The 23305-nt window shown below is 37.9% G+C and overlaps 1 protein-coding gene and 2 long non-coding RNA genes across 8 annotated transcripts; 1 reads left to right on the top strand and 2 right to left on the bottom strand.

Annotated features, from left to right (window-relative positions):
• The first annotated feature begins 1471 nt into the window (after positions 1–1471).
• LOC108320171 (glycosyltransferase BC10) lies at positions 1472–8176 on the top strand. 6 transcript variants are annotated; one of them, XM_052880189.1, is made up of 4 exons: positions 1481–2301; positions 2385–3011; positions 4458–4550; positions 7874–8176. In XM_052880189.1, the coding sequence occupies exons 1-4, from the start codon at positions 1732–1734 to the stop codon at positions 8159–8161; spliced, it is 1578 nt and encodes a 525-aa protein (XP_052736149.1). In that variant the 5' UTR covers positions 1481–1731; the 3' UTR covers positions 8162–8176. The 6 variants fall into 6 exon arrangements, 5 of the variants coding, with proteins under 5 accessions (XP_052736151.1, XP_052736149.1, XP_017407008.1 ...); XM_017551519.2 differs by having other exon boundaries at positions 1485–2301; positions 7820–7885; XM_052880190.1 differs by lacking the exon at positions 7874–8176 and adding an exon at positions 5043–5383 and having other exon boundaries at positions 1485–2301.
• Positions 8177–19738: 11562 nt separating this feature from the next.
• Positions 19739–21485, bottom strand: LOC108320160 (uncharacterized). Its single transcript, XR_001831365.2, has 3 exons — positions 21358–21485; positions 20255–20370; positions 19739–20136 (listed from the first exon to the last, which is right to left on the bottom strand). It is a non-coding gene; the product is annotated as an uncharacterized LOC108320160 (long non-coding RNA).
• A 437-nt stretch (positions 21486–21922) lies between these two features.
• LOC108320159 (uncharacterized) lies at positions 21923–23035 on the bottom strand. Its single transcript, XR_001831364.1, has 2 exons — positions 22939–23035; positions 21923–22328 (listed from the first exon to the last, which is right to left on the bottom strand). It is a non-coding gene; the product is annotated as an uncharacterized LOC108320159 (long non-coding RNA).
• Positions 23036–23305: the final 270 nt, after the last annotated feature.

Here is a 23305-nt window from a genome sequence, read left to right as displayed (position 1 = left end):
GAAATTGAGTTGACTAATCAATCAGAAGGGGAAATTGTAACCAATTCCTTTATATACTAAAGCATAAAACTTTTCAAATTCAGCATCATAGTAAAAGGGCTTTTGACAGCTAATGCAGAATTCTATTCTATTATACACAATGTAAATGAATGAGACAATTTTGAATCCCTAAAACTAAGCATGAGATGCATGCAAAACTACTAAACAACATCAAAATACACAAATTCACACTTTAAACCCAATTTGGCAGCCGATACTCTAGAACCAGAGTAACATAGTTTTGACAGCAAAGGATCTAGTGTGCTCTATGATGCAAAATGTATTTCTATGTCTTGCTATGAATGGAATGATGATATTAACATGCAAAAAAAGTGTAAACCAATGCTAATTGAACATTTAAACTGAGAATTAATAGAAAGGGTAAGTGCATAATTAAGTTCCTAAAATTAACCAACTGTAAAACCTAACTAGAATGTAGAAAGTGGAAAATGAGAATTAAAAATGGAATTTATTATAGAAGCATGAATATAACATGTAAACAATCACGAAACAGTGATTAGAACCATAATTAAGCATCAGAAACAAGAAATTACCGTTCAAACCCAAAACTGGGACCATTGGCGCAAGAAGTAACGAACATAACTACCAAAACTAAAAAAAAAAAACAGGGATCTGAGACAGAACTGGAAATTAACACTTGGAACAAATTTGGAAAACTGGGAAGTAAGGGGAAGCTAAGAAGACTTCATATTACCAAGTAAGCTCGGAAGCTGCGAAACTGGGTAACATAAAAAAAACGCCATTTTACATCAACATTCAACAAAAATAAAATACATCAATATTGTAAGTAACGGAAAGGTGGGAAAACTCCATATCGAAAAATTGCAGGACAGGAAGGAGAGAAAAGCCACCACCACGAAGAACAAGAAACCCAGCAACGCGAATGAATGGAGAGAGAGACCGAGAGTCAAGAAATCGAAAATCGCCATCATGCACAGTAGTTGCGTCAGAGAATGTTGGGCGGAAAGTGTAAAAGGCCAAACCAATGAGTCAAATGAAACAAAAGACTGGTAATGGACACGTGTCAATTAAATAAATAGAGGAATACACGTAATATCAATTCATGAAATGATAAAAAAACCTTAAAAGGGAAGAGGTGTTAACTGAGTATAAATGTAAATTACTAGTATACTTGTTTTCTAATATTGTTAGTAGATGATTTGTGAACATATGAATTATGCGAAATATTTTGTTTTTCAATCTATCCAAATTGTTTACTTTCAATTAAGTTGTCTTTTTTATCACCGTATTGTGGTAAAGATAAAATATTATAGTTTTTAAGTTTCGATTTTATATCATTTTACACAAAAGAGTTTTTAAATTTAAATAAATATGAAGAGAGATGAATAATATAAGAGATAAAAATGGAATTGAATTTGAAATTAGTTTAGTTTAGGTGAGGAATAGTGAGGTGGCAGATGGGAAGGAGAGAAAAGGGTGAGTGAGAAAGAGAAAGAGAGAAAGAGACGTTGATCGCATCATCGATATCAGAGAGTGATTGCGATTGGGTCGAGAAACAGAGGGAATCGATTGGCAGTTGAAGCGGTGGGAGGGTGATGATCGATACATGTGTGTATGAATTCATCCGAGTGATACAAGTGAGCGAGTGAAAGTGGTCACGGCGGCGTGGTGTTCAGGATCGGTGGATCAGAAGGGAAGGGAAAGGAAAGGATGGGTCGGAATCAGAGGGAGAGGGAGGAGGGAGACAAGCACGCGGGGCTCCTCAAATTGGCCCAAATCCTCACATACCTCGTCGTCTTTGCGGGGGGAGTCGTCATGGGTCTCACCACTAGCTCTCACATCCACAACACCAATTTCATATCTCAGCCCTACCGCAACCCTCATCACCCTAACAATTATATCCCTATTTCCAACTGTTCTTCCACCGCAGCCTCACCACCACCACCACCACCACCACCGCCTTCTTCCCCTCCTCCTCCTCCTCCGCCTCTCGACATGGGGGAGTTCCTTCATCCGCCCAACCTCACTCATACTCTGTCGGACGATGAGCTGTTCTGGAGGGCTTCCTTGATGCCGAAGAAAGAAGGGTACCCTTTCCGCAGAATCCCGAAGGTGGCTTTCATGTTTCTGACCAGGGGTCCCCTTCCCATGTTGCCCCTCTGGGAGAGATTCTTCAACGGCCACGCCCCTCTCTTCAGCATCTACGTCCACGCGCCTCCGCGATTCCATCTCAACGTCTCCGAGTCTTCCCCTTTCTACGGGCGCCAAATCCCCAGCCAGGTAAATCACAAATACTCTCGTTTTTTTTTTCCTTTTTGTTTGGTTCCGTGATGTGCTCAGACATGATATTGGATTGTGATCAGGATGTTTCGTGGGGCACAGTGACGCTGGCAGATGCTGAGAGACGGCTTTTGGCAAATGCTCTGTTGGACTTCTCCAATGAGCGGTTTGTTCTCCTTTCCGAGAGCTGCATCCCAATCTACAACTTCCCCACTGTCTACCGATATCTCACAGACTCCGCCCACAGTTTTGTTGAATCCTACGATGATCCCACCCGCTATGGCCGCGGTCGCTACAGTCGCAGTATGCTTCCTCATATTCAACTTCGACACTGGCGTAAAGGCTCTCAGTGGTTTGAACTCAATCGTCTTCTTGCTGTGTATATAATCTCTGACACCCAATATTTTTCCCTCTTCCGAAAATACTGTAAGCCTGCCTGCTACCCAGATGAGCATTACATTCCAACCTTCTTGAACATGTTTCATGGTCCTCTTAATTCCAACCGTACCATCACATGGGTTGACTGGTCAATGTTGGGTCCTCATCCTGCAAGCTTTGGGAGAGCTAATATAACTGCCGATTTTATTCAGGCTTTAAGGAACAACGGTTCCCTCTGTCGATATAATTCCGAGATGACTTCCATTTGTTACCTCTTTGCCCGCAAGTTTGATCCCAGTGCACTCGAGCCCTTGCTAAACCTTTCTTCTCAGGTTATGAACTTTTAGGGTTTAGGGTCTAAAGAATGAAGCAAATATTTTATTCAGATTTCCAACGTTTGCATTGGGTTGGAGTAGAGTGTTAGGATTTCGTAGGCAGTTTCTGTCAATGCAGCTGTTGTGGCAGAGGATTTTCTTTTGGTTTCTCTTTTGTGTCCTACCTGCCAACCTTCTGTATAAAGTTGAGGGTGCACTTTCTTCGGGTTTTTGTATGTTATTTCTTCTTTTTGATTTCCAATATCATACAACATCCCATACGCCATGAACCAAAATTTGTAGTATCTTTTTCACTCCTTATGCACTCTAGAGAAAGCTGAAACGGACATCTATTTCACTATTTCTCTTCACATTCTTTTTTATAATCCATAGAAATTAATTAGAATGGTTTTACTTTTATCGAAAACTTTTGATAACTTATAAAGACTATTTTAGGTTCTGAAAAAACAAACTAGCACTTTTAGTACTTCGTCTTCTAGGCACAAGGCACACACACATATGCTATGTGTATTTGTTCCTATTACAATATGTTTGGTAAATAATGATCGTTTAGTAAATAATTGATCCTTTTTTCCCTAAAAATACTCTTAAGAACCCTTGAGTTAAACTATTTTTTGCCTCAATGAGTTCATCCAAACATGTGTTTAGTTCCAAGAATAAGTCTTGTCATATTTACAGTGTTTGATAACTCCTTGTACATTGAATTCCATCTATGCAAACATCAGATTGGATGTATTCTTCAAATAGATGTAGTTGAGCCTTCATTATGCTACTTCATGTTAACACAAATATATTTTGAAAATGTAAGTGTTTTTCTATAATAATATTGCATACTTATGAATGTTCCATAGTTTGTGTATGCATGATCATAAAGATAATATCCCGTGATTCAATGGTCAGGTTTATTAAATTTATGCTTGTATCATACAAAAATGTATTAAATGACATGTGTGTATTTGGTTGTTTTAATGCTTTATATGTATTATTACTACCTCTATTCCTTTATATGAGAAACAAATAACTGATTTGAATTTGAGGAAAATAGTAAAGTTAGTTAATTTTATTAACAATGCTACAAACTAAAATATTATTTCAGGAACACCCATAGAAGTAAATAGTGTAAGTGTTAGTTATATTATATATGTTGACATTACTCGTAATTCAAAGGATAGTTTTTCCTACCAACTACTGCATATTATATAGTTAATAATCCAATGCATGCATCCACCTTTATGAGAAATGAATTACTATCTCATCAATAGAATTGACAATAAATTTAGTGTATAAAAGAAAGTTATCAATTAATATATTTTAGAATAGTTGTATATTTTCTGTAATTAGGGCCAGAAAATGACACCCCTTTGTTTCTTGTATAAAGGACCTTATGTAATATCATATTTTAATGCATAATATGTTTTTTGACCTCTTTAACCCCTTTTCCAGTATACAGATGAAGAGATTGATCGCTGCTTTGAAGAATTTGATGAGGATGTCCACACAGAATTCTTGAAGTTTGGGGAAATTGTGAACTTCAAGGTTCTTTTTTACTGCTGTGTGTGTGTGTGTATAAGTTTAACTTCTGAAATTTTGAAAATATATTTCTCATTTCAGTTTGGCATTTAGTTCATACTAACATATTAATGCAATTTTCAATATCTTGGAATAAAATTTTATGGGTTCTCTGTAATATCTAGTTACACAGAGACGTCAAAATAAATAAAATGGAGTCATTTTTTATATCTATTTGTCTTGTTTTGTCATTCTTTTTGACCCCTCCCCATACGTGCGTGTGTTTATATCCACATTTTCAAAAAAAATTCTGTGGTTTTTGAAATCATAGTTATCAATAGAATGATATAGTGGGATAGTGTAGCAGATACGCTCTTGGTCATTATGAAACTTAAATATCATCACAATTTTAAATAGTGGTTGTGATAAATGGTGAAATTGGGGCATTTTATGGGTGGTGCTAAGGCATTGAAAGAACCTTAATTGAGCCTTGTGTAAGTGTCACCTATGGCTTTTCAGGTGATGATGGCATTCATCTCTCTTCCATTGAATTGGAGATTTCAACTTTAAATGAAAGCTTAATTTTCCCACTAACGTGAGCACATTCTTTCTCACCAACACCCATCTTTTTCGAGCAACAGTTTGCAGCTACGCATGAGTTTTGTCAGTGTGGCACTGTTATGTTTTTCCTGCCCATTCCTTTTCCCACTATGACTATCAGGGTTAGCCATCAACCATTTTTGGGCCTAGAAAACCCAAACCTAAATAACCCAAGGACACAAGTATTTTTCTTGTCTTTGTCCACTCAATTTATCAGGTTATCTGTGGTTGTGGATGTTAGAATAAGTATTAAATTTGGAACTACTATCTGTTGTACCTATAAGTTGTACCTAGGTTTCTAGTTCAGCCTTTTGATCTTCCATCTTCTCATTGTATCAATCTTTTATCATTATAAGTATGAGATATAAGAGGGGTCTTTTAAGCCCTCTAAAATATATTTTCTCTCTTATTAATCTTAAGTTAGTATTTGAGTGAGTCAATATCGTTGTATTGGTCTCAGCCTTCTTGGGTGCCTTTTTCATTGTCATCTATTGTTGTTGTCTACCGCCAAAATTTTCTTCAACAACCATTGGAACTAGAGCGTCTCTCCAAGCAACGGCCAACCCCATCAGTCCCTAAGCCTATCTCTACTCCATGCGCCTCCAAACATGCACTTTCTCCTCCCTACTGTTGGGTGTGTCCGCATGCCACCTTCCTTTCACCAGAGCAACGTTGCGACTCCTGGTTAGGGCACGCCAGACTTCCTTAGTGTCGTTTTAGTCCCTACCGTCCTTTTGTTCTCTGACTTGGTTAATGGGTTTGCTAAGGTTTTCTTATTGGCTAGTTCTTTGTCCCTGTTAGTTTCCTCAAAGTGTGATTGAAATGTCTACTAGACCTACTATTTCCTCTAGAATTCCTTCCATTACCGCTTGGAAACTAAATGGGAAAATGTATATGTCGTGGTTTGCCTTTGTTGAAATGTGGTTCGTTGGCCAAGGTTACCATGACTACCTTGAACAAGATGGAGGTAACCATGATACCAAAGCATTTGCATTCACGTTTGGTGGTGCAAGGTTTTTCTCATTCGGGTCAATTTGCAGCCGGACCTGCCCTCCAGGCTCAAAACCTAACTGTGGACTTACTGAGGGACCATAGCCTGAGGCCGTTGGTTTGGAAACCCAAACATGGGGCAGGAACCAGGGCTTGGCATTTGTGTAGGTATTCTGCACAAGATAAGGGGCACAAAATTGGCCGTTTGGTATACTGTTACGTATCTGAGTAGGAAACGTAACCAGAACGTAACCAGAACAATCCCTCACACTCTCACAGACAATGAGTAATAGAAAATGGATGAATAAACCTCTTTTATTGATAAGAATAACTGAATCAAATAGAATAAACAATAATTGGGAGCATAACTTCCGTCAATTATTCTGGAGCATAACCTCCTTCACAAGACTCTCAAACCAAAAGCATGACCCTAACAATAGCCTCTAGCCTTATTTATACTAATTATTCCCTAGAATAAAATATGAATATTATTCTAAATAAAATATTTCCTTAAGATATATTCTTATTTACTATAATTATTTCTAAATATTTCCCGCCTATCCTAACTATTGTCCCACTTAGGATAGTCACTCTTCAACCGATCGGGTCCAGCTCCCGTTCGGCTTTGCTTCCCCTGCACCCTACTGTTCGGCTCCAGCTCTTCACCGCCTTCTATCGTTGGACCTGACCTTTCCATGCCTTCCACCGCTCGGCTTGCTTCCCCTTGCCTCCTACCGTTTGGCGCCAAGCTTTGGCTATGGTGGTTGCCAGAACAAAACTGGGGCTGGGGTGTCATGCCCACACCATTGTTTTGTAAGAAATTTTGATGGTTAGGACTAGGAGCATAAGGGGGTTGGGTTTTGGAGGAGGAGTTGCCATTGTTAGCCATGATGTTAACATAAACACAAGAAATTTATACAATTCAAAGTTTCAATTAAGCACAGTTTTGGAATCTGAAGTGTAGGAAAGGAACCCAATAACTCTGAACGTGATCAGAGCAACAAGGACAACAACCTCCATTAAACACAGTTGCGATCATTAAACATATGGAATCTGCCTGCATGCCAAATTTAACAAGATTGGAAATACCTGTTAAGAAATGAGCCAAGCAACAGAGGAAGAACAACAACCGATTGAGAGAGAATGACAAGACAACTAAAAAAGAGGTGACAAAGGATCATCAGAATATATCAGAGGCAAATAACTTTTAAGAAAGAAGGCTTACCATGTGTTGATATCAATAAGGCAATTACATGCACAGCCTTATATTTACCAACAAATTGACCCGCCAAAAACGGAGTCAAACCAAAATGTCAAAATTGGCAGCTAGTTCATGTGCGAACTTTGCAAGTTACACATTTAAACATAAATATAATAAACCAGCAACTATACATTCACAAAATATAACAACTCGGTTTCCCCCTCCCCCTACCTTCCTCTTTTAGGAACTAAACAGGCCGACATCAAGTTTAAGAACTTACCAAAAACAGCAGACTAGTAATCAATGATTTATTTTGCAGCAACATTCAAGTAAAAAAAATATAAGGTGATGCTTCAGTCACATTATCAACTCAATAAGATAACTTTGCATATATCCTGGTTCGCTCAGGTGAAAATGAAATATTTCATATCTCTGTTTATGTTTGGTTATGGTGACTGATTCAGATAAAATTTCCTCTTTATTTATTGATTGATTTCAAACACAGTGCTTGATTCTGTTGCTGCTGGTATTGGTATTTGTTGGTGTTTGTTGGTAATAGGAAAGATACGATGTCATCTCTAGGCACTTCCAAAGATATTCTAGAAATTGCCATGTTTGGTGTGTACGTGACAGCCAATCATTCTCATGTACACTTTTTGCCAACAATTCCAGTAACCTCCGCAAGTTCATGGGAAATGTATTCTCCTTAATCATCTTCTCATATCTCATATATAATCATTTTGGGGTTTATGTACTTCAACCTATGGTCACCAATTTCTTTTTATTTATATTAAATATTGCTATAATTGAAAAATGGAGTATTATGAATAGATTTCATTTGTCATAAATGGTGAATAAGCTAGCCTATAAAGGTATATCTATCAGTTTTGCACATCCAAACATCCTGAAATCAGATTATGTAATTTCAGATACAACTATACAATAAGTTTAAAAGTACAATAAGCAATTTAAATCACAAAATTTGTGCACGAATTGCATGAAGTAAACAATGGGTGGAAAAAACAATTACACAGGCTTGTCAAGAACCAAAACCAAAAAGACAAGAGAAAAAGGTAAACCTGGTCCAGAGGGAAGAGGTGGCAAATTTGACACCAATGAAAAAAGGCTTCAGGTAGCACAGCTAATTGCAAGTGACAGGAAGATAGAAGATTTTTTTGTACTGCTTGGAGATCAAATTGTGCACAGGCGCTCTAGGTTGATGATAGATATCTAGAAATTGATGTTAGGTTTTGTGAATGTGGAAGTACAGGGTTCCTTCGCCTTCTGGGGTAGCAATTGGTAATTGTCCAAATGGGTCACCCCGAAATCACATCTTACTTTATTGATGATCAGGTCCATGATATACCCATTTTTTCCTCTTTTCATTTGCCACAAAATTATTATCATCTTAAAACTAACTAATCGAGAGTACTTAAGTTTATATTTTTCTAATAACATATGCCATATGTCCTTGTTCACTTTTTTTGTTGTATGACAAAAAATAAAAAAGTATTACTACAATAATTATTAAAATAAAAAAGTATAACAAAATTAAAAAATTACAGTTTTGCATTTAGGAGTTATGATTTGGGGTCTCGGGTTAAAGTCTAGAAAGGTTATGATTTCTACAAACGTCATCTAACAATCTCAACTAAAGATTTTTTAGAAGTCTAACATATGATTTCTTTTATAATCCACAACTAAGACAAGGTTTGAAGTCCTAAAGAAGGATAAAATTGAGACTAGAGGAGCCCATGAGACCACGGGAAGAAATGTAGTGGTTTTTTGGTCATCGTAGTCTGGTGTGTGGACCTCACACTCATGACTAAGCTTTATAGAAGGGTAGCATGTGGTGGTTGTGTGGAATTTGTTGCCTCAATGCTCACTATGTTTGTCGCTGGACGAGGTGCACCAAATCTAGAGGTCAGCAGTGGCAGGGGGCGACCAGAAGCGATAATGGAGAATGCATAGTCGTTGCCTCAATGACCACCACAGTTGCTTCTTGTTGGATGAGGTGCACCAGCTATGGAGGTCGGCAACTAGGGCAGCCAAAAGCGATAATGGAGAATGGATAGTCGTTGCCTCAATGACCACCACAATTGCTTCTTGTTGGATGAGGTGCACCAGCTGCAGAGGGCAGTCAGAAGTGATAGTGGACAATGTATAGATTAAGAATCAAGCTTGAGAGAGATCTCTCAGCCGATAGAAATACAAAATCTTGTCTTCATTATTTACTAGTAATGTCAGTAATACTACAATTACTCATTACACAAATTACAGAGTAATCACCAACCAAATCACTTATACAAGCAATGAACCCATTTCACTCCATATCTCTATATCTCTTTCACTCTTCATCTTCATCCAAAACCCTTCTTCCAAATATTTCAATGTATTCTATAATTCTTCATTGTTTTATTTCTAAATAAATCCATCACATCAGTATCTATAACCCTATTTTTATACCCTATAAACTCACATAATCACATATATACAGGAAGAACCTAAATCAGTAAACACAGAATGAAGGTGCAATTACAACTACCACTGGAAAACCAAATCATATCACTAAAAATCTCAGAACCCAAACCAATACCAATTCCAAACACAAAAATGCATCAAAATAAACAATTGTCTTACAATTTTATAATGTACCATTTTAAAAATCTCACCTCTAGGACAATCACAACACTGTCTTTGACCTTCACGGGAGAAGTATTAGCGCGTGGCTCGACCTCCTCAGCAGCGGGTTTAAAAATATGAAACTAACTAATAATGCATGTATCTACTAAATCTAATCAATGAATGCAAGATAATGTGATGAAAACAGAAACTATGTAAAAATATATGCACTGATAATGAAGAATTAGAATGAATGGTGTATGGATGAATAAATGCAAAGAAAGAAAATTAATGCATGAATCCTAACCTAAAATGATATACTAATGCAATACAAAAACCTGAACATTATTAATGACAGAATCTAAAATCAGAAGAACAATTAATCTCCTAAGGGAATGAAAGAAGAACAATATAGAATGAAGTGTAAAATATAAAACTAAAACTATGACTATGAATGGAAAAGGTAAACAAGATATTCAACACCATATAACATGAAAACATAGATGAGAAGCTCAAACCTAATCAACTATAATTGGGACAAATTAGAAAATAGAATAAGATCAATACAGTTTTGGCAACAGGATTAATATGAATACTTAAAGCATACTATGTCTCAAGAAGACATCTTGGAAAAATAGGCCCTCTTTGGGGTCCTAAGGTATCTGAATCCAATACCCATGATATGCACACTTTCCTTTAGGACGGTTAGGGATCTTAGGGTTCTAAGGGCTCTAAGGTCTATAAGGGCTCTAATGGCGGTTAGGGCTCTAAGTGCTTTTAGGGCTCTAAGAGCTTAAAGGATTTAGAGCTTTTAGGTCTCTTAAGGGCTTTTAGGGCTCTAATGGGTTTGAGGGCTCCAAGGGCTTTTAGGACTCTAAGGGCTTTGAGGGTTCTAAGGACTTTGAGGGCTCTAAGGACTTTGAGGGCTCTAAAGGCTTTGAGGGCTCTAACGGCTTTGAGGGCTCTAAGGGCTTTAAAGGCTCTTAGGATTCTTAAGGCTCTAAGGACTTTCAGGGCTCAAGGGCTTTTAGGACTTTAAAGGCTTTGAGTGCTCTAAGGGCTTCGACGGCTCTAAGGGCTTTGAGGGTTCTAAGAGCTTTTAAGGGCTCTAAGGGCTATTTCGGCTCTAAGGGCTTTTAAGTCTCTGAGGGCTTTTAGGGCTCTAAGAGCTATTACGGCTCTAAGGGCTTTTTAGGGCTCTAAGGGCTTTTGGGGCTGTAAGGGCTTCTGAGGCTCGAAGGGCTTTTTGGGCTTTAAAGGCTTTTAGGGCTCTAAGGACTTTTAGCGCTTCTAAGGGCTCTAAGAGGTTTCAGGACTCTAAGGGCTATTAGGACTCTAAGGGCTATTAGGGCTTTAAGGGCTTTTAGGACTCTAACGATTTTGAGGGCTCTAAGGGCTTTGAGGACTCCAAGGGCTTTCAAGACTCTAAGGGCTTTCAGGACTCTAAGGACTTTTAAAGCTCTAAGTGCTCTAAAGGCTCTTATTATTGTTAGGACTCTTATTATTGTTAGGGCTCTAAGGGCTTTTAGGACTCATGGGCTTTTAAGGCTCTAAGGGCAACCCAACCTTGACCCTAACCCCAATCCAACCCAACCCAACCCAACCACATCCCGCCCAACCTCACACAACCTAACCTAACCTACCCCAACCCAAACACATATACACACACATACACATACACATACCCACACGCATACCTACACACACACATAAACACTCACTAACACACAAAAACACAAAGACAAACAACTACACACACACAACCTTATAAATATACACACACACACACATTACACTCGCTAACACACATTACACTCGCTAACACACATACAAACAAACACACATACACATACAAACACACTCACACAACAAAAACACATAAACATGCATATAAACATACACACACACATAGGCACACAGAGACAAAAACACACATAGACACAAACTCACACATAAATATAAAAACAAAAACAGACACACTAAAAAAAAAGACGCACACACACTCACACAAACACTTAAACCCAAACAAACGCACACACAAACCCACACACACATACACATAAACACACACAATAAAACTGACACACACACAAACACACTCGCACACACACACTCATACACACATATTACACACACAAACACACACACACTCACCCAAACACACACACACACAACTGTAAAAACACACACCCACGCACAAACATATTATGCATGCAAACACACTCACACAAACACACCCAAACACGCTAAAACACACACACTGTAAGGGCTTTTAGAGCTCTAAGGGGTTTGAGGGCTCTAAGAGATTTTAGGACTCTAAGGGCTTTGAGGGTTCTAAGGGCTTTGAGGACTCTAAGGGCTCTAAGGGCTTTTAGGGTTCTAAGGGCTCGAAGGGCTTTCAAGACTCTAAGGGCTTTTAAAACTCTGAGGGATTTTAGGACTATAAGTGCTCTAAGAGCTCTAAAGGATCTTAGGATTATTAAGGCTCTAAGGGCTTTTAGGGCTATGAGGGCTTTTAGAGCTCTAAGGGCTTTTAAGGGCTCTGAGGGATATTTCGACTCTAGGGGCTTTTAGGTCTCTTAGGACTCTAGACATAATATAATCATGATAAATAGGGTAACCTAGACACAATATAATCATGATAAATAGGGTAACCCTAGACATAATATAATCATGATAAATAGGTTAAATATTCTAACACTCCCCCTCAAGCTATAGCATAAAAATTGTATGTGCCAAGCTTGGAATAAATAAACTCAGTCTAACAAAATTCACTTGTCTAAAATGTTGAGGCAATAGACGTGGTAACTCTGACTTCGAATAAGATGTACATATGTTTCAGACCATCAAGAGAGAATGTCTATAAACCAAATTGGACTCACAAACCAGCGTAACCAAAGAGACTCCTCATAAGCTTTTGGAGAATAATATTGAACAACCACGGAACTTCATCTAGCACCATGAACCTTCAAGTAGGATGACTTTGACAAAGTTGATTTCCATCAAAAGTGAATGATGAGTGGTAGACAACGACAAACTGCAGAGACTGGATTGCCATCAAGTAAGGATGGGGCTTGCATGGCTAAAAGCGACAAAAATGCAGGGACTGCTATCTCTGACTAGTTGGGGCCTGCAGTGGCTGAAAGCAACAAAACTGCAAGGAGTGCCATCTCTGACTAATTGGGGCATGCAGTGGCTGAAAGTAGGGACTGTCATCTCTGACTAGTTGGGGCCTCTGACTAGTAGCTGGAAACATACTCCCCTCATTGCAGGGACTAAATTGCCATTATTGACTGATGGGGCCTGCAGGAACTAAATTGCCATCATTGACTGATGGAACCTGTAGGAATTAAATTGCCATCACTGACTAAGGGGGTTTGTAGTGGCTGGAAACATATTCCCCCTCACTGTAGGGACTAAATTGCCATTACTGACTAATGGGGCCTGCAGGGACTAAATTGTCATCACTGACTGATGGGGCCTGTAGTGGCTGGAAGCGACAAAACTACAAGCACTGACATCACTGACTGACGAGGTGATGGGGGCTGCAGTGGCTAAAAGGAAAAAACTGCAAGGACTACCATCCTGACTGATGGGGCATGCAATGGCTGGAAACATATTGCAGTGGTTGGAAACATACTCCCCCTTACGACAAACGACGAAAATAACGACAATGACAAATCGTGAAGATGGAAGATCATAATAGTCTCCTTTATTCATCAAAGCATCCAAAAACAAATCTAACAAGGGACTGGTGAAATTGTTTGACTAAGATACTGAATCTTGCCAGAAATAGACTCCCCCTCATGTCATGAGCAACGTTCAACCCATGACTTTAGTGTTGAAATTCCTTGGTATTAACTATTGATAACACTGACTCTCCTCAGAGACTTTTAAATAAATAACCCAAGTCATCAAGAACATCACAACTGCTACAACATGCAAAGCTAAACAAATATTATGAAGGGAGGCTAATGAACAATGCTGAAACAGACTTAAAATGTTGAAACAGAGAGTTTTTTCTTTTTTTTTATTTGGTCAAGCGAGACGAACGACAGTGGCATGTGTGATTCCGACACCAGGAAGGTGGCATGTGACAGACACGCGCCGGAAGCTTATCGGAGAGAAGTCGTGCATGACAGCGCGTGTGGATGAGAATGAGGCAACGACTAGGGATGGGTCACCCTCCTCGATGCGCACAAAACCCCTAACTTTGCCAGAGAAAACAAGACGGCAACGGCGACGGAGGTTGAACAGATGTGGCGCACGTGGCGGTGCTTGGATGAGAACTAGCCCTTAACACAGGCAGGGTTGACCATGGCTCAAGGAGGCAATCCAGATCCATTGGTTGCTAGACTAAACTGTGGCGGTGGTCGGTGGCGGGCATTAGCGGACGGCGTCGGAATGACAGGAAACAGAGGTTGATGGTGACAAACTTTTGTGGACAGCTCCTCACAGTGGAAAAATAGTGCCAACAGTAAATGGCACCACACAGCAACAAACGGCACCAGACAGCGGCAAACCGTGCCAGACAGTGACAAATAGTGTCGAACAATTGCGAACAACAACTAGGGTTTGGAGACTAGATAGAAACCAGAGCAGGACTGCTCATTGAGGTATTTAAGAAAAGATGAAATTTTTAAGGCCGCCGATGCCACCGGCGGCAACGGTAGAAAAGATTCAGACAACCTGCTCTGATACCAACTTGAGATTGAAAAGAAATAATGCTTGAAGGCTTGATTGATCCCTCTCATAATCTTCTATTTATAAAAATAAATTGATACAAGAGTACATGATAATTAGGATAACCCTAAACACAATATAATCATAATACCTCACTGCAAGGACGACCATCCTGACTGATGGGGCATGCAGTGGCTGGAAACATATTGCAGTGGTTGGAAACATACTCCCCCTCACGACAAACGACGAAAATGACGACAATGACAAATCGTGAAGATGGAAGATCATAATAGTCTCCTTTATTCATCAAAGCATCCAAAAACATATCTAACAAGGGACTGGTGAAATTGTTTGACTAAGATATTGAATCTTGCCAGAAATAGACTCCCCTCATGTCATGAGCAACGTTCAACCCATGACTTTAGTGTTGAAATTCTTTAGTGTTAACTATTGATAACACTGACTCTCCTTAGAGACTTTTAAATAAATAACACAAGTCATCAAGAACATCACAACTGCTACAACATGCAAAGCTAAACAAATATTATGAAGGGAGGCTAATGAACAATGTTGAAACAGAGTTAAAATGTTGAAACAGAGAGTTTTTTCTTTTTTTTATTTGGTCAAGCGAGACGAACGACAGTGGCACGTGTGATTCCAACACCAGGAAGGTGGCATGTGACAGACACGCGCCGAAAGCTTATCGGAGAGAAGTCGTGCGTGACAGCGCGTGTGGATGAGGATGAGGCAACGACTAGGGATGGGTCACCCTCCTCGATGCGCACAAAACCCTTAACTTTGCCAGAGAAAACAAGACGGCAACGACGACGGAGGTTGAACAGATGTGGCGCACGTGGCGGTGCTTGGATGAGAACTAGCCCTTGACACAGGCAGGGTTGACCATGGCTCAAGGAGGCAATCTAGATCCATTGGTCGCTAGACTGAACTGTGGCGGTGGTCGGTGGCGGGCATTAGCGGAAGGCGTCGGAATGACAAGAAACAGAGGTTGATGGTGACAAACTTTTGTGGACAGCTCCTCACAGTGGAAAAATAGTGCCAACAGTAAATGGCACCACACAGCAACAAACGGCACCAGACAGCGGCAAACCGTGCCAGACAGTGACAAATAGTGTCGAACAATTGCGAACAACAACTAGGGTTTGGAGACTAGATAGAAACCAGAACAGGACTGCTCATTGAGGTATTTAAGAAAAGATGAAATTTTTAAGGCCGCCGATGCCACCGGCGGCAACGGTAGAAAAGATTCAGACAACCTGCTCTGATACCAACTTGAGATTGAAAAGAAATAATGCTTGAAGGCTTGATTGATCCCTCTCATAATCTTCTATTTATAAAAATAAATTGATACAAGAGTACATGATAATTAGGATAACCCTAAACACAATATAATCATAATACCTCACTGCAAGGACGACCATCCTGACTGATGGGGCATGCAGTGGCTGGAAACATATTGCAGTGGTTGGAAACATACTCCCCCTCACGACAAACGACGAAAATGACGACAATGACAAATCGTGAAGATGGAAGATCATAATAGTCTCCTTTATTCATCAAAGCATCCAAAAACATATCTAACAAGGGACTGGTGAAATTGTTTGACTAAGATATTGAATCTTGCCAGAAATAGACTCCCCTCATGTCATGAGCAACGTTCAACCCATGACTTTAGTGTTGAAATTCTTTAGTGTTAACTATTGATAACACTGACTCTCCTTAGAGACTTTTAAATAAATAACACAAGTCATCAAGAACATCACAACTGCTACAACATGCAAAGCTAAACAAATATTATGAAGGGAGGCTAATGAACAATGTTGAAACAGAGTTAAAATGTTGAAACAGAGAGTTTTTTCTTTTTTTTATTTGGTCAAGCGAGACGAACGACAGTGGCACGTGTGATTCCAACACCAGGAAGGTGGCATGTGACAGACACGCGCCGAAAGCTTATCGGAGAGAAGTCGTGCGTGACAGCGCGTGTGGATGAGGATGAGGCAACGACTAGGGATGGGTCACCCTCCTCGATGCGCACAAAACCCTTAACTTTGCCAGAGAAAACAAGACGGCAACGACGACGGAGGTTGAACAGATGTGGCGCACGTGGCGGTGCTTGGATGAGAACTAGCCCTTGACACAGGCAGGGTTGACCATGGCTCAAGGAGGCAATCTAGATCCATTGGTCGCTAGACTGAACTGTGGCGGTGGTCGGTGGCGGGCATTAGCGGAAGGCGTCGGAATGACAAGAAACAGAGGTTGATGGTGACAAACTTTTGTGGACAGCTCCTCACAGTGGAAAAATAGTGCCAACAGTAAATGGCACCACACAGCAACAAACGGCACCAGACAGCGGCAAACCGTGCCAGACAGTGACAAATAGTGTCGAACAATTGCGAACAACAACTAGGGTTTGGAGACTAGATAGAAACCAGAACAGGACTGCTCATTGAGGTATTTAAGAAAAGATGAAATTTTTAAGGCCGCCGGTGCCACTGGCGGCAACGGTAGAAAAGATTCAGACAACCTGCTCTGATACCAACTTGAGATTGAAAAGAAATAATGCTTGAAGGCTTGATTGATCCATCTCATAATCTTCTATTTATAAAAATAAATTGATACAAGAGTACATGATAATTAGGATAACCCTAAACACAATATAATCATAATACCTCACTGCAAGGACTACCATCTTGACTGATGGGACATGCAGTGGCTGGAAACATATTGCAGTGGTTGGAAACATACTTCCCCTCACGACAAACGACGAAAATGACAACAATGACAAATCGTGAAGATGGAAGATCATAATAGTCTCCTTTATTCATTAAAGCATCCAAAAACAGATCTAACAAGGGACTGGTGAAATTGTTTGACTAAGATATTGAATCTTGCCAGAAATAGACTCCTCCACATGTCATGAGCAACGTTCAACCCATGACTTTAGTGTTGAAATTCCTTGGTGTTAACTATTGATAACACTGACTCTCCTCAGAGACTTTTAAATAAATAACACAAGTCATCAAGAACATCACAACTGCTACAACATGCAAAGCTAAACAAATATTATGAAGGGAGGCTAATGAACAATGCTGTAACAGAGTTAAAATGTTGAAACAGAGAGTTTTTTCTTTTTTTTATTTGGTCAAGCAAGACGAACGAAAGTGGCACGTGTGATTCCAACACCAGGAAGGTGGCATGTGACAGACACACGCCGAAAGCTTATCGGAGAGAAGTCGTGTGTGACAGCGCGTGTGGATGAGAATGAGGCAACGACTAGGGATGGGTCACCCTCCTCGATGCGCACAAAACCCCTAACTTTGCTAGAGAAAACAAGATGTGGCGCACGTGGCGGTGCTTGGATGAGAACTAGCCCTTGACACAGGCAGGGTTGACCATGGCTCAAGGAGGCAATGCAGATCCGTTGGTCACTAGACTAAACTGTGGCGGTGGTCGATGGCGGGCATTAGCGGACGGCGTCGGAATGACAGGAAACAGAGGTTGATGGTGACAAACTTTTGTGGACAGCTCCTCATAGTGGAAAAATAGTGCCAACAGTAAATGGCACCACACAGCGGCAAACCGTGCCAGACAGTGACAAATAGTGTCGAACAATTGCGAACAACAACTAGGGTTTGGAGACTAACGGTAGAAAAGATTCAGATACCAACTTGAGATTGAAAAGAAATAATGCTTAAAGGCTTGATTAATCCCTCTCATAATCTTCTATTTATAAAAATAAATTGATACAAGAGTACATGATAATTAGGGTAACCCTAAACACAATATAATCATGATAGGGTAACCTAGACACAATATAATCATGATAAATAGGATAACCTAGACACAATATAATCATGATAAATAGGGTAACCCTAGACATAATATAATCATGATAAATAGGATAAATATTCTAACAACAATCAAGAACTAGAAATAGTAGTAATCATGCAAAATCTGTAAAACTCAAAGAACATCAATGTATCGACCTAAACAAGTTTGAAACTATAAAAGAAAGTTAAGAAAAGAGGATAGAAATTCACTATCTAAAAACAACACATAACTAAGAATCTCACTATCAAATCTGAAACAGAATACTAAAACAGGATAGAAACTAAAACTACTACTCAACAGTTGTACTTAAACTGAAATCTCTTAAAATAGTAAAACAAACTACCTATACAAGTTTAAAACTAGAAATGAAAGTTCAAATCAAAGCTAAACTATAAAAATAGAAAAAAAGTTTAAAAATACATACGAATATTTGAATAAAACTAAGAAACAGCAAAATGATTTAAATATTTAACAAAAACTAAATCTACAATTTACAATAAGAAAACCAAACATGTTAAAAAGAAAGAAATTAACAAAGCAAAGTAAGCTTGAATCAAACCAACATCTCTCTAATATTACGTACTAAGTACCATACCTACAAAAGAGAAAATTTAGAAGACAATTAAAAGAAAGTTTAATAATAAATTAATAAATAAAAAGACAATTAAAAGTGAAGAAACAAGAAAAAGAAATGAAATTCTTTTGCCCATTCTTGCATTTCTTTCTCAAAACTATCATTCTAAAAAAAAAAGAAAATCAAGAAAAAATATTTTCCAACAAAAAACAACTTTGAAAAAGTAATGATTGAATAAAACTTTAATGTCATGTAATGATCATACAGTACGAAAGAGAATGAGTGAGAGAATGTTAATAGAAAGATAAAATTTCAAGAAAACACAAGAAACTAAGAAAATGTGAAAAGAAACATAAAGAGTTGACAAATGTATGAAAAAAAACTATCTTTAGAGAAGAAATGTAAGGAGGAGTACCATAGCATCGACCCCGAGAGATGTTAGACAAAGAAGAGGGGATGAGAAATGAAGGAGAGGGAACAAGTTGCACATAACATCCACGCAGAAAAGGAATCTGGACTACAATATTTACTACAATATTTTTGTTACCCGGAAAAATAAACCAGAATAGATCTATGAAAAAGTTACTCATGCACTCAAGGCAAAGATCTAGACTACAAAACACCTATTCTTCTATATTGCTTGAATTCAAAAAGAATATGAAGAAAATAGATTGAGATCTTTTAAAAAAGGACGATATGATATAGGCAAGAGTGTTTATATCAACATAAGGCAGAGATGCAACTTTTGACTCGTAATACTAGGTCAAACACAAGCACTTTCCCATTCAAGCAATTGGCCACAGGCCACTGGCTCGAATCCAACCCATAAACCCAAAATATATACATACACCTCATGAGCCTTGGGGAATAGCATCCCCTCCCTCCACAGAAATTAAATAACATAAATAGCCTTAATTTATCTGTTCATATGGATCATGGAATCAACAGTGACATTATAGCACCTGATAAGGCCACGTTCAACCTGCTATTAGGTCTGCAACTGCCACTGTACCAAATCATCCTGCCACAGCAACTTCACATAGTGGGTAAGGGCCACTTTGCACTAGACACCACTGTGGCTTAAGAGAAATTAACTATAAACACAAAAATTAACCAAAATAACTATAAACACAAAAATTAACTAATCTTATGCATAAGCTAATTATACAGATTTGATTAAACTATAAACACAAAATTTAACCAAATTATTACCTTCAACTTTTCATGAGCTTCTTTCACAGTCTTTCCATCCTTTTTCTTTCTCCAATTATATCCATACTTTCTAAAGTACCTCAAAGCCTTTCTATCAAATAGAAAAAGTGTACCACCTGAAATTATGAAGTAAAATTCAAAGCTTTTATGTCTTCTAAACTCAAATTAATGATAGGAATATGATTAGAAGGTAAAAAATAGAGTGAAAATAACAAGTTATAAGAAAACAATAAAATACTAATAATAACATTGTAAATCCTAATGAATTGTGATGATTATACAATAAGTACACAAGGTGCTTTTTTGCTACCAAGCTTCACGATTTTCTTTTTGAATAATGTGCCTTTATTCCTTAAACTGAAATAAAAGATCTATTGGAACATGAATACAATAAGTTCAGATAATGAAAAATTAAAAAACTTCATACAGTTTTAAAAATAATTAAATTCAGTTAAATGAACTCGAGAAGGAGAATACTTCAATTTTGAAACACATTGTTCAACACCCAGAAAGATATGATTAATTCAGGACAAAATGTTCATAAACACCAAGTTGCACCAAATAAGTCAAGGAAAATCAGTTTGTGAAACCTTCTTGGGCAATTCATCTAATTCATATATCAAAAGTATAAACTGGTTCAAATTAATATTAAGTAACATAGATAATGGCATGTTAGCAATAAATGCTTTTGGGCCATTGATTGAAGAGTCAACGCTGCTAAGTTTAAGTTTCTTAAGGTTAAGCTTAGGCTAAACTCACTTTCCAAGACACTACAACTACGACTGTGATGTCTTCAAAGGGTAATATGTATATAGTATTATCTCCATGATTGGAATAAAGGAAAAATATTATACTCTTAATTCAAATTGTATTTTCCAAATTTCATATAATTAAATAGGTTGTTACAGTTACGAACTAACAAATTTCCAACATAGAATAAATAGCTATTTTTGCATGTTTATTGCATAAAGGAGTAAGCAAAATTGTAATACCAGTTTGGGTAAAAATAGAAATGCAAAAGGCCAACCGAAAAGGTCACAAACATAAAACATAATAATAGATGGCCTTGGACCTTAGTAAAACCAGATTCAAGGGGGTCTCACCTTACTAACCAGACCAACAACACTTGTTTTTGCATGCTCAAATTTTGGACCTTAGTAAACCCAGATTCAAGGGGGTCTCACCTTACTAACCAGACCAACAACACTTGCTTTTGCATGCTCAAATTCCATGTGAAAGAAAGAGACAAATAATTACAATTCTTTTTTTTATATTATTTTTATTCAAAAGGCCTGAGAAGACCATTAAAGAGGGAATAAGCTGCAGAACAAAACCAAAATATTTAAAAAATAAAAGTGGATATAGAACTAGAGATATCAACAAACCAATGGATTCAGAACAATCCTCATGCCGGGTTGAATGTATTTCCACAAAACTCTTAGAATGCCAGACAACTTCTGACCAGTTGGACTTAAAGGATCGAGACAAGCATCAATGTGAAACCTAGAATTTTCATTATGTAGAATGATAGCACAGCACAAATCAACAATATTAAACTATTAAAATTGTATAATTATATGATATATATGTTTATTTCTCAACCCTGATATTACTCTTATCATAAGAGAAAGAGAAATACTATGTGTACAACGAAGTGAAAAAGAGAAAGGAGAGAAAAGTATTACATGTTATTTGTGATATCATAGAGATAGATACAGAGGAAAAAGTAGTGTCCTATGCTGCTAAAAATTATTGTATGAATATCTATTTATCATAATCCATACATTAGAATGGTTGCTCCATACACGGTATGAATTTAGTAAACAAAAAGAATCAGGGCACCGAAACAATCAAAGGAATATTGTACAAATAAACTGATAGTAAGAAATTAAATTACAAGGTTCATTAGTGACTACGGTACTCATTTAATCACTATACTATGGATACTTCATTGGGACTGAAATCTTATGAAACCTGTATGCTACTGGATCATAGGGGTGAAAAATGTTGAATAACTACCGACAAGCTGGCCTCTTTTCTCTTATATTTTCCTGCTCCCAATATTCTTGTCAGTCTGAAACAAACAAGAAAGAATACATAGCTATCAACCTAGATGCATATGATTAAAAACTGGATGTTATTATGACTGGCACTTGTAATCATAACTTTTTTTTCCTGATAAAAGCACAGAAAGTGTTTTAACATTAATTTAATAAAGCCAAACAAAATTGAATGGAAATTGTTAGTACAATAGAACACACAGCGAAAGTTGATGAGTGTTAGAATACTTGACAAAATTTCAATAGTATAGCAGCAACTGTATTTTACAATTAATTTGAATATATCATACGTTACCTCTCAAGATTAGTCCCTATATTTCTTTACCCCAATGATTCATTATTCAGTTAGAATTATGATCTAGAATTAGCATAAATAAAGGCCAATTTTATATGTTTTTGTATCACATTGGAAAACATCATACGTTATGAACCTCGCCAAGAGATTCCAATATTAAAGGTGTATTACAGAGATAATGGATGACTGGTAACTGGAAAACCCAGTTAGTAAAGGAGGTGGTAAGAGTAGTTAGAGAGGTCTATTTGGAAAATTTGAGAGTTGAAAAGAGGGACTTATAAATATAATTTTCTATCGATGGGGAAGTATTCTTTTTAGATGCTACTAACCTGTTTTCACAGTTGTAGTAGAAGAAGGGGTTTCCCTTGGCAAAGAGGAATAACAAAATCTCTCGGGTTATCTTCCCCTTCATATGTCTTTCATAATCTGCATATCATATCAAGACAACATTAACATTTACTTTTAACTAAAAAGCTAAAACAAATTTCAAGCCGACATAATAGCTTTTCTCTGCAACAGCATCTTAATTCTTTTATTAATAGTTCCATCCCCTAGTTGTCGCACAACACAAAAGAATCCTTATACTTATGTCATTGTCAAACATCACTGACTCGATACACGCTAACTCCCAACAAGTTTTGATAACTACTCAATTACCAATGGACACTCACGGCGAGCGATTTTTCCTGCGTTAAC

Source organism: Vigna angularis, chromosome 7 (assembly GCF_016808095.1).
Source record: "Vigna angularis cultivar LongXiaoDou No.4 chromosome 7, ASM1680809v1, whole genome shotgun sequence".
NCBI lineage: Eukaryota > Viridiplantae > Streptophyta > Magnoliopsida > Fabales > Fabaceae > Vigna > Vigna angularis.
Note: the sequence above shows the minus strand (reverse complement) of the source record. Positions and strands in the feature narration are given on the sequence as shown.

Excerpts from the sequence above, each read along its gene's own strand:
- LOC108320171 (XM_052880189.1), top strand. The coding sequence starts at position 1,732 with ATGGGTCGGAATCAGAGGGAGAGGGAGGAGGGAGACAAGCACGCGGGG. Across the intron at positions 2,302-2,384 it reads GGCGCCAAATCCCCAGCCAG|GATGTTTCGTGGGGCACAGT; the intron begins GTAAATCACAAA and ends GATTGTGATCAG. Across the intron at positions 4,551-7,873 it reads GGGAAATTGTGAACTTCAAG|GAAAGATACGATGTCATCTC; the intron begins GTTCTTTTTTAC and ends TGTTGGTAATAG.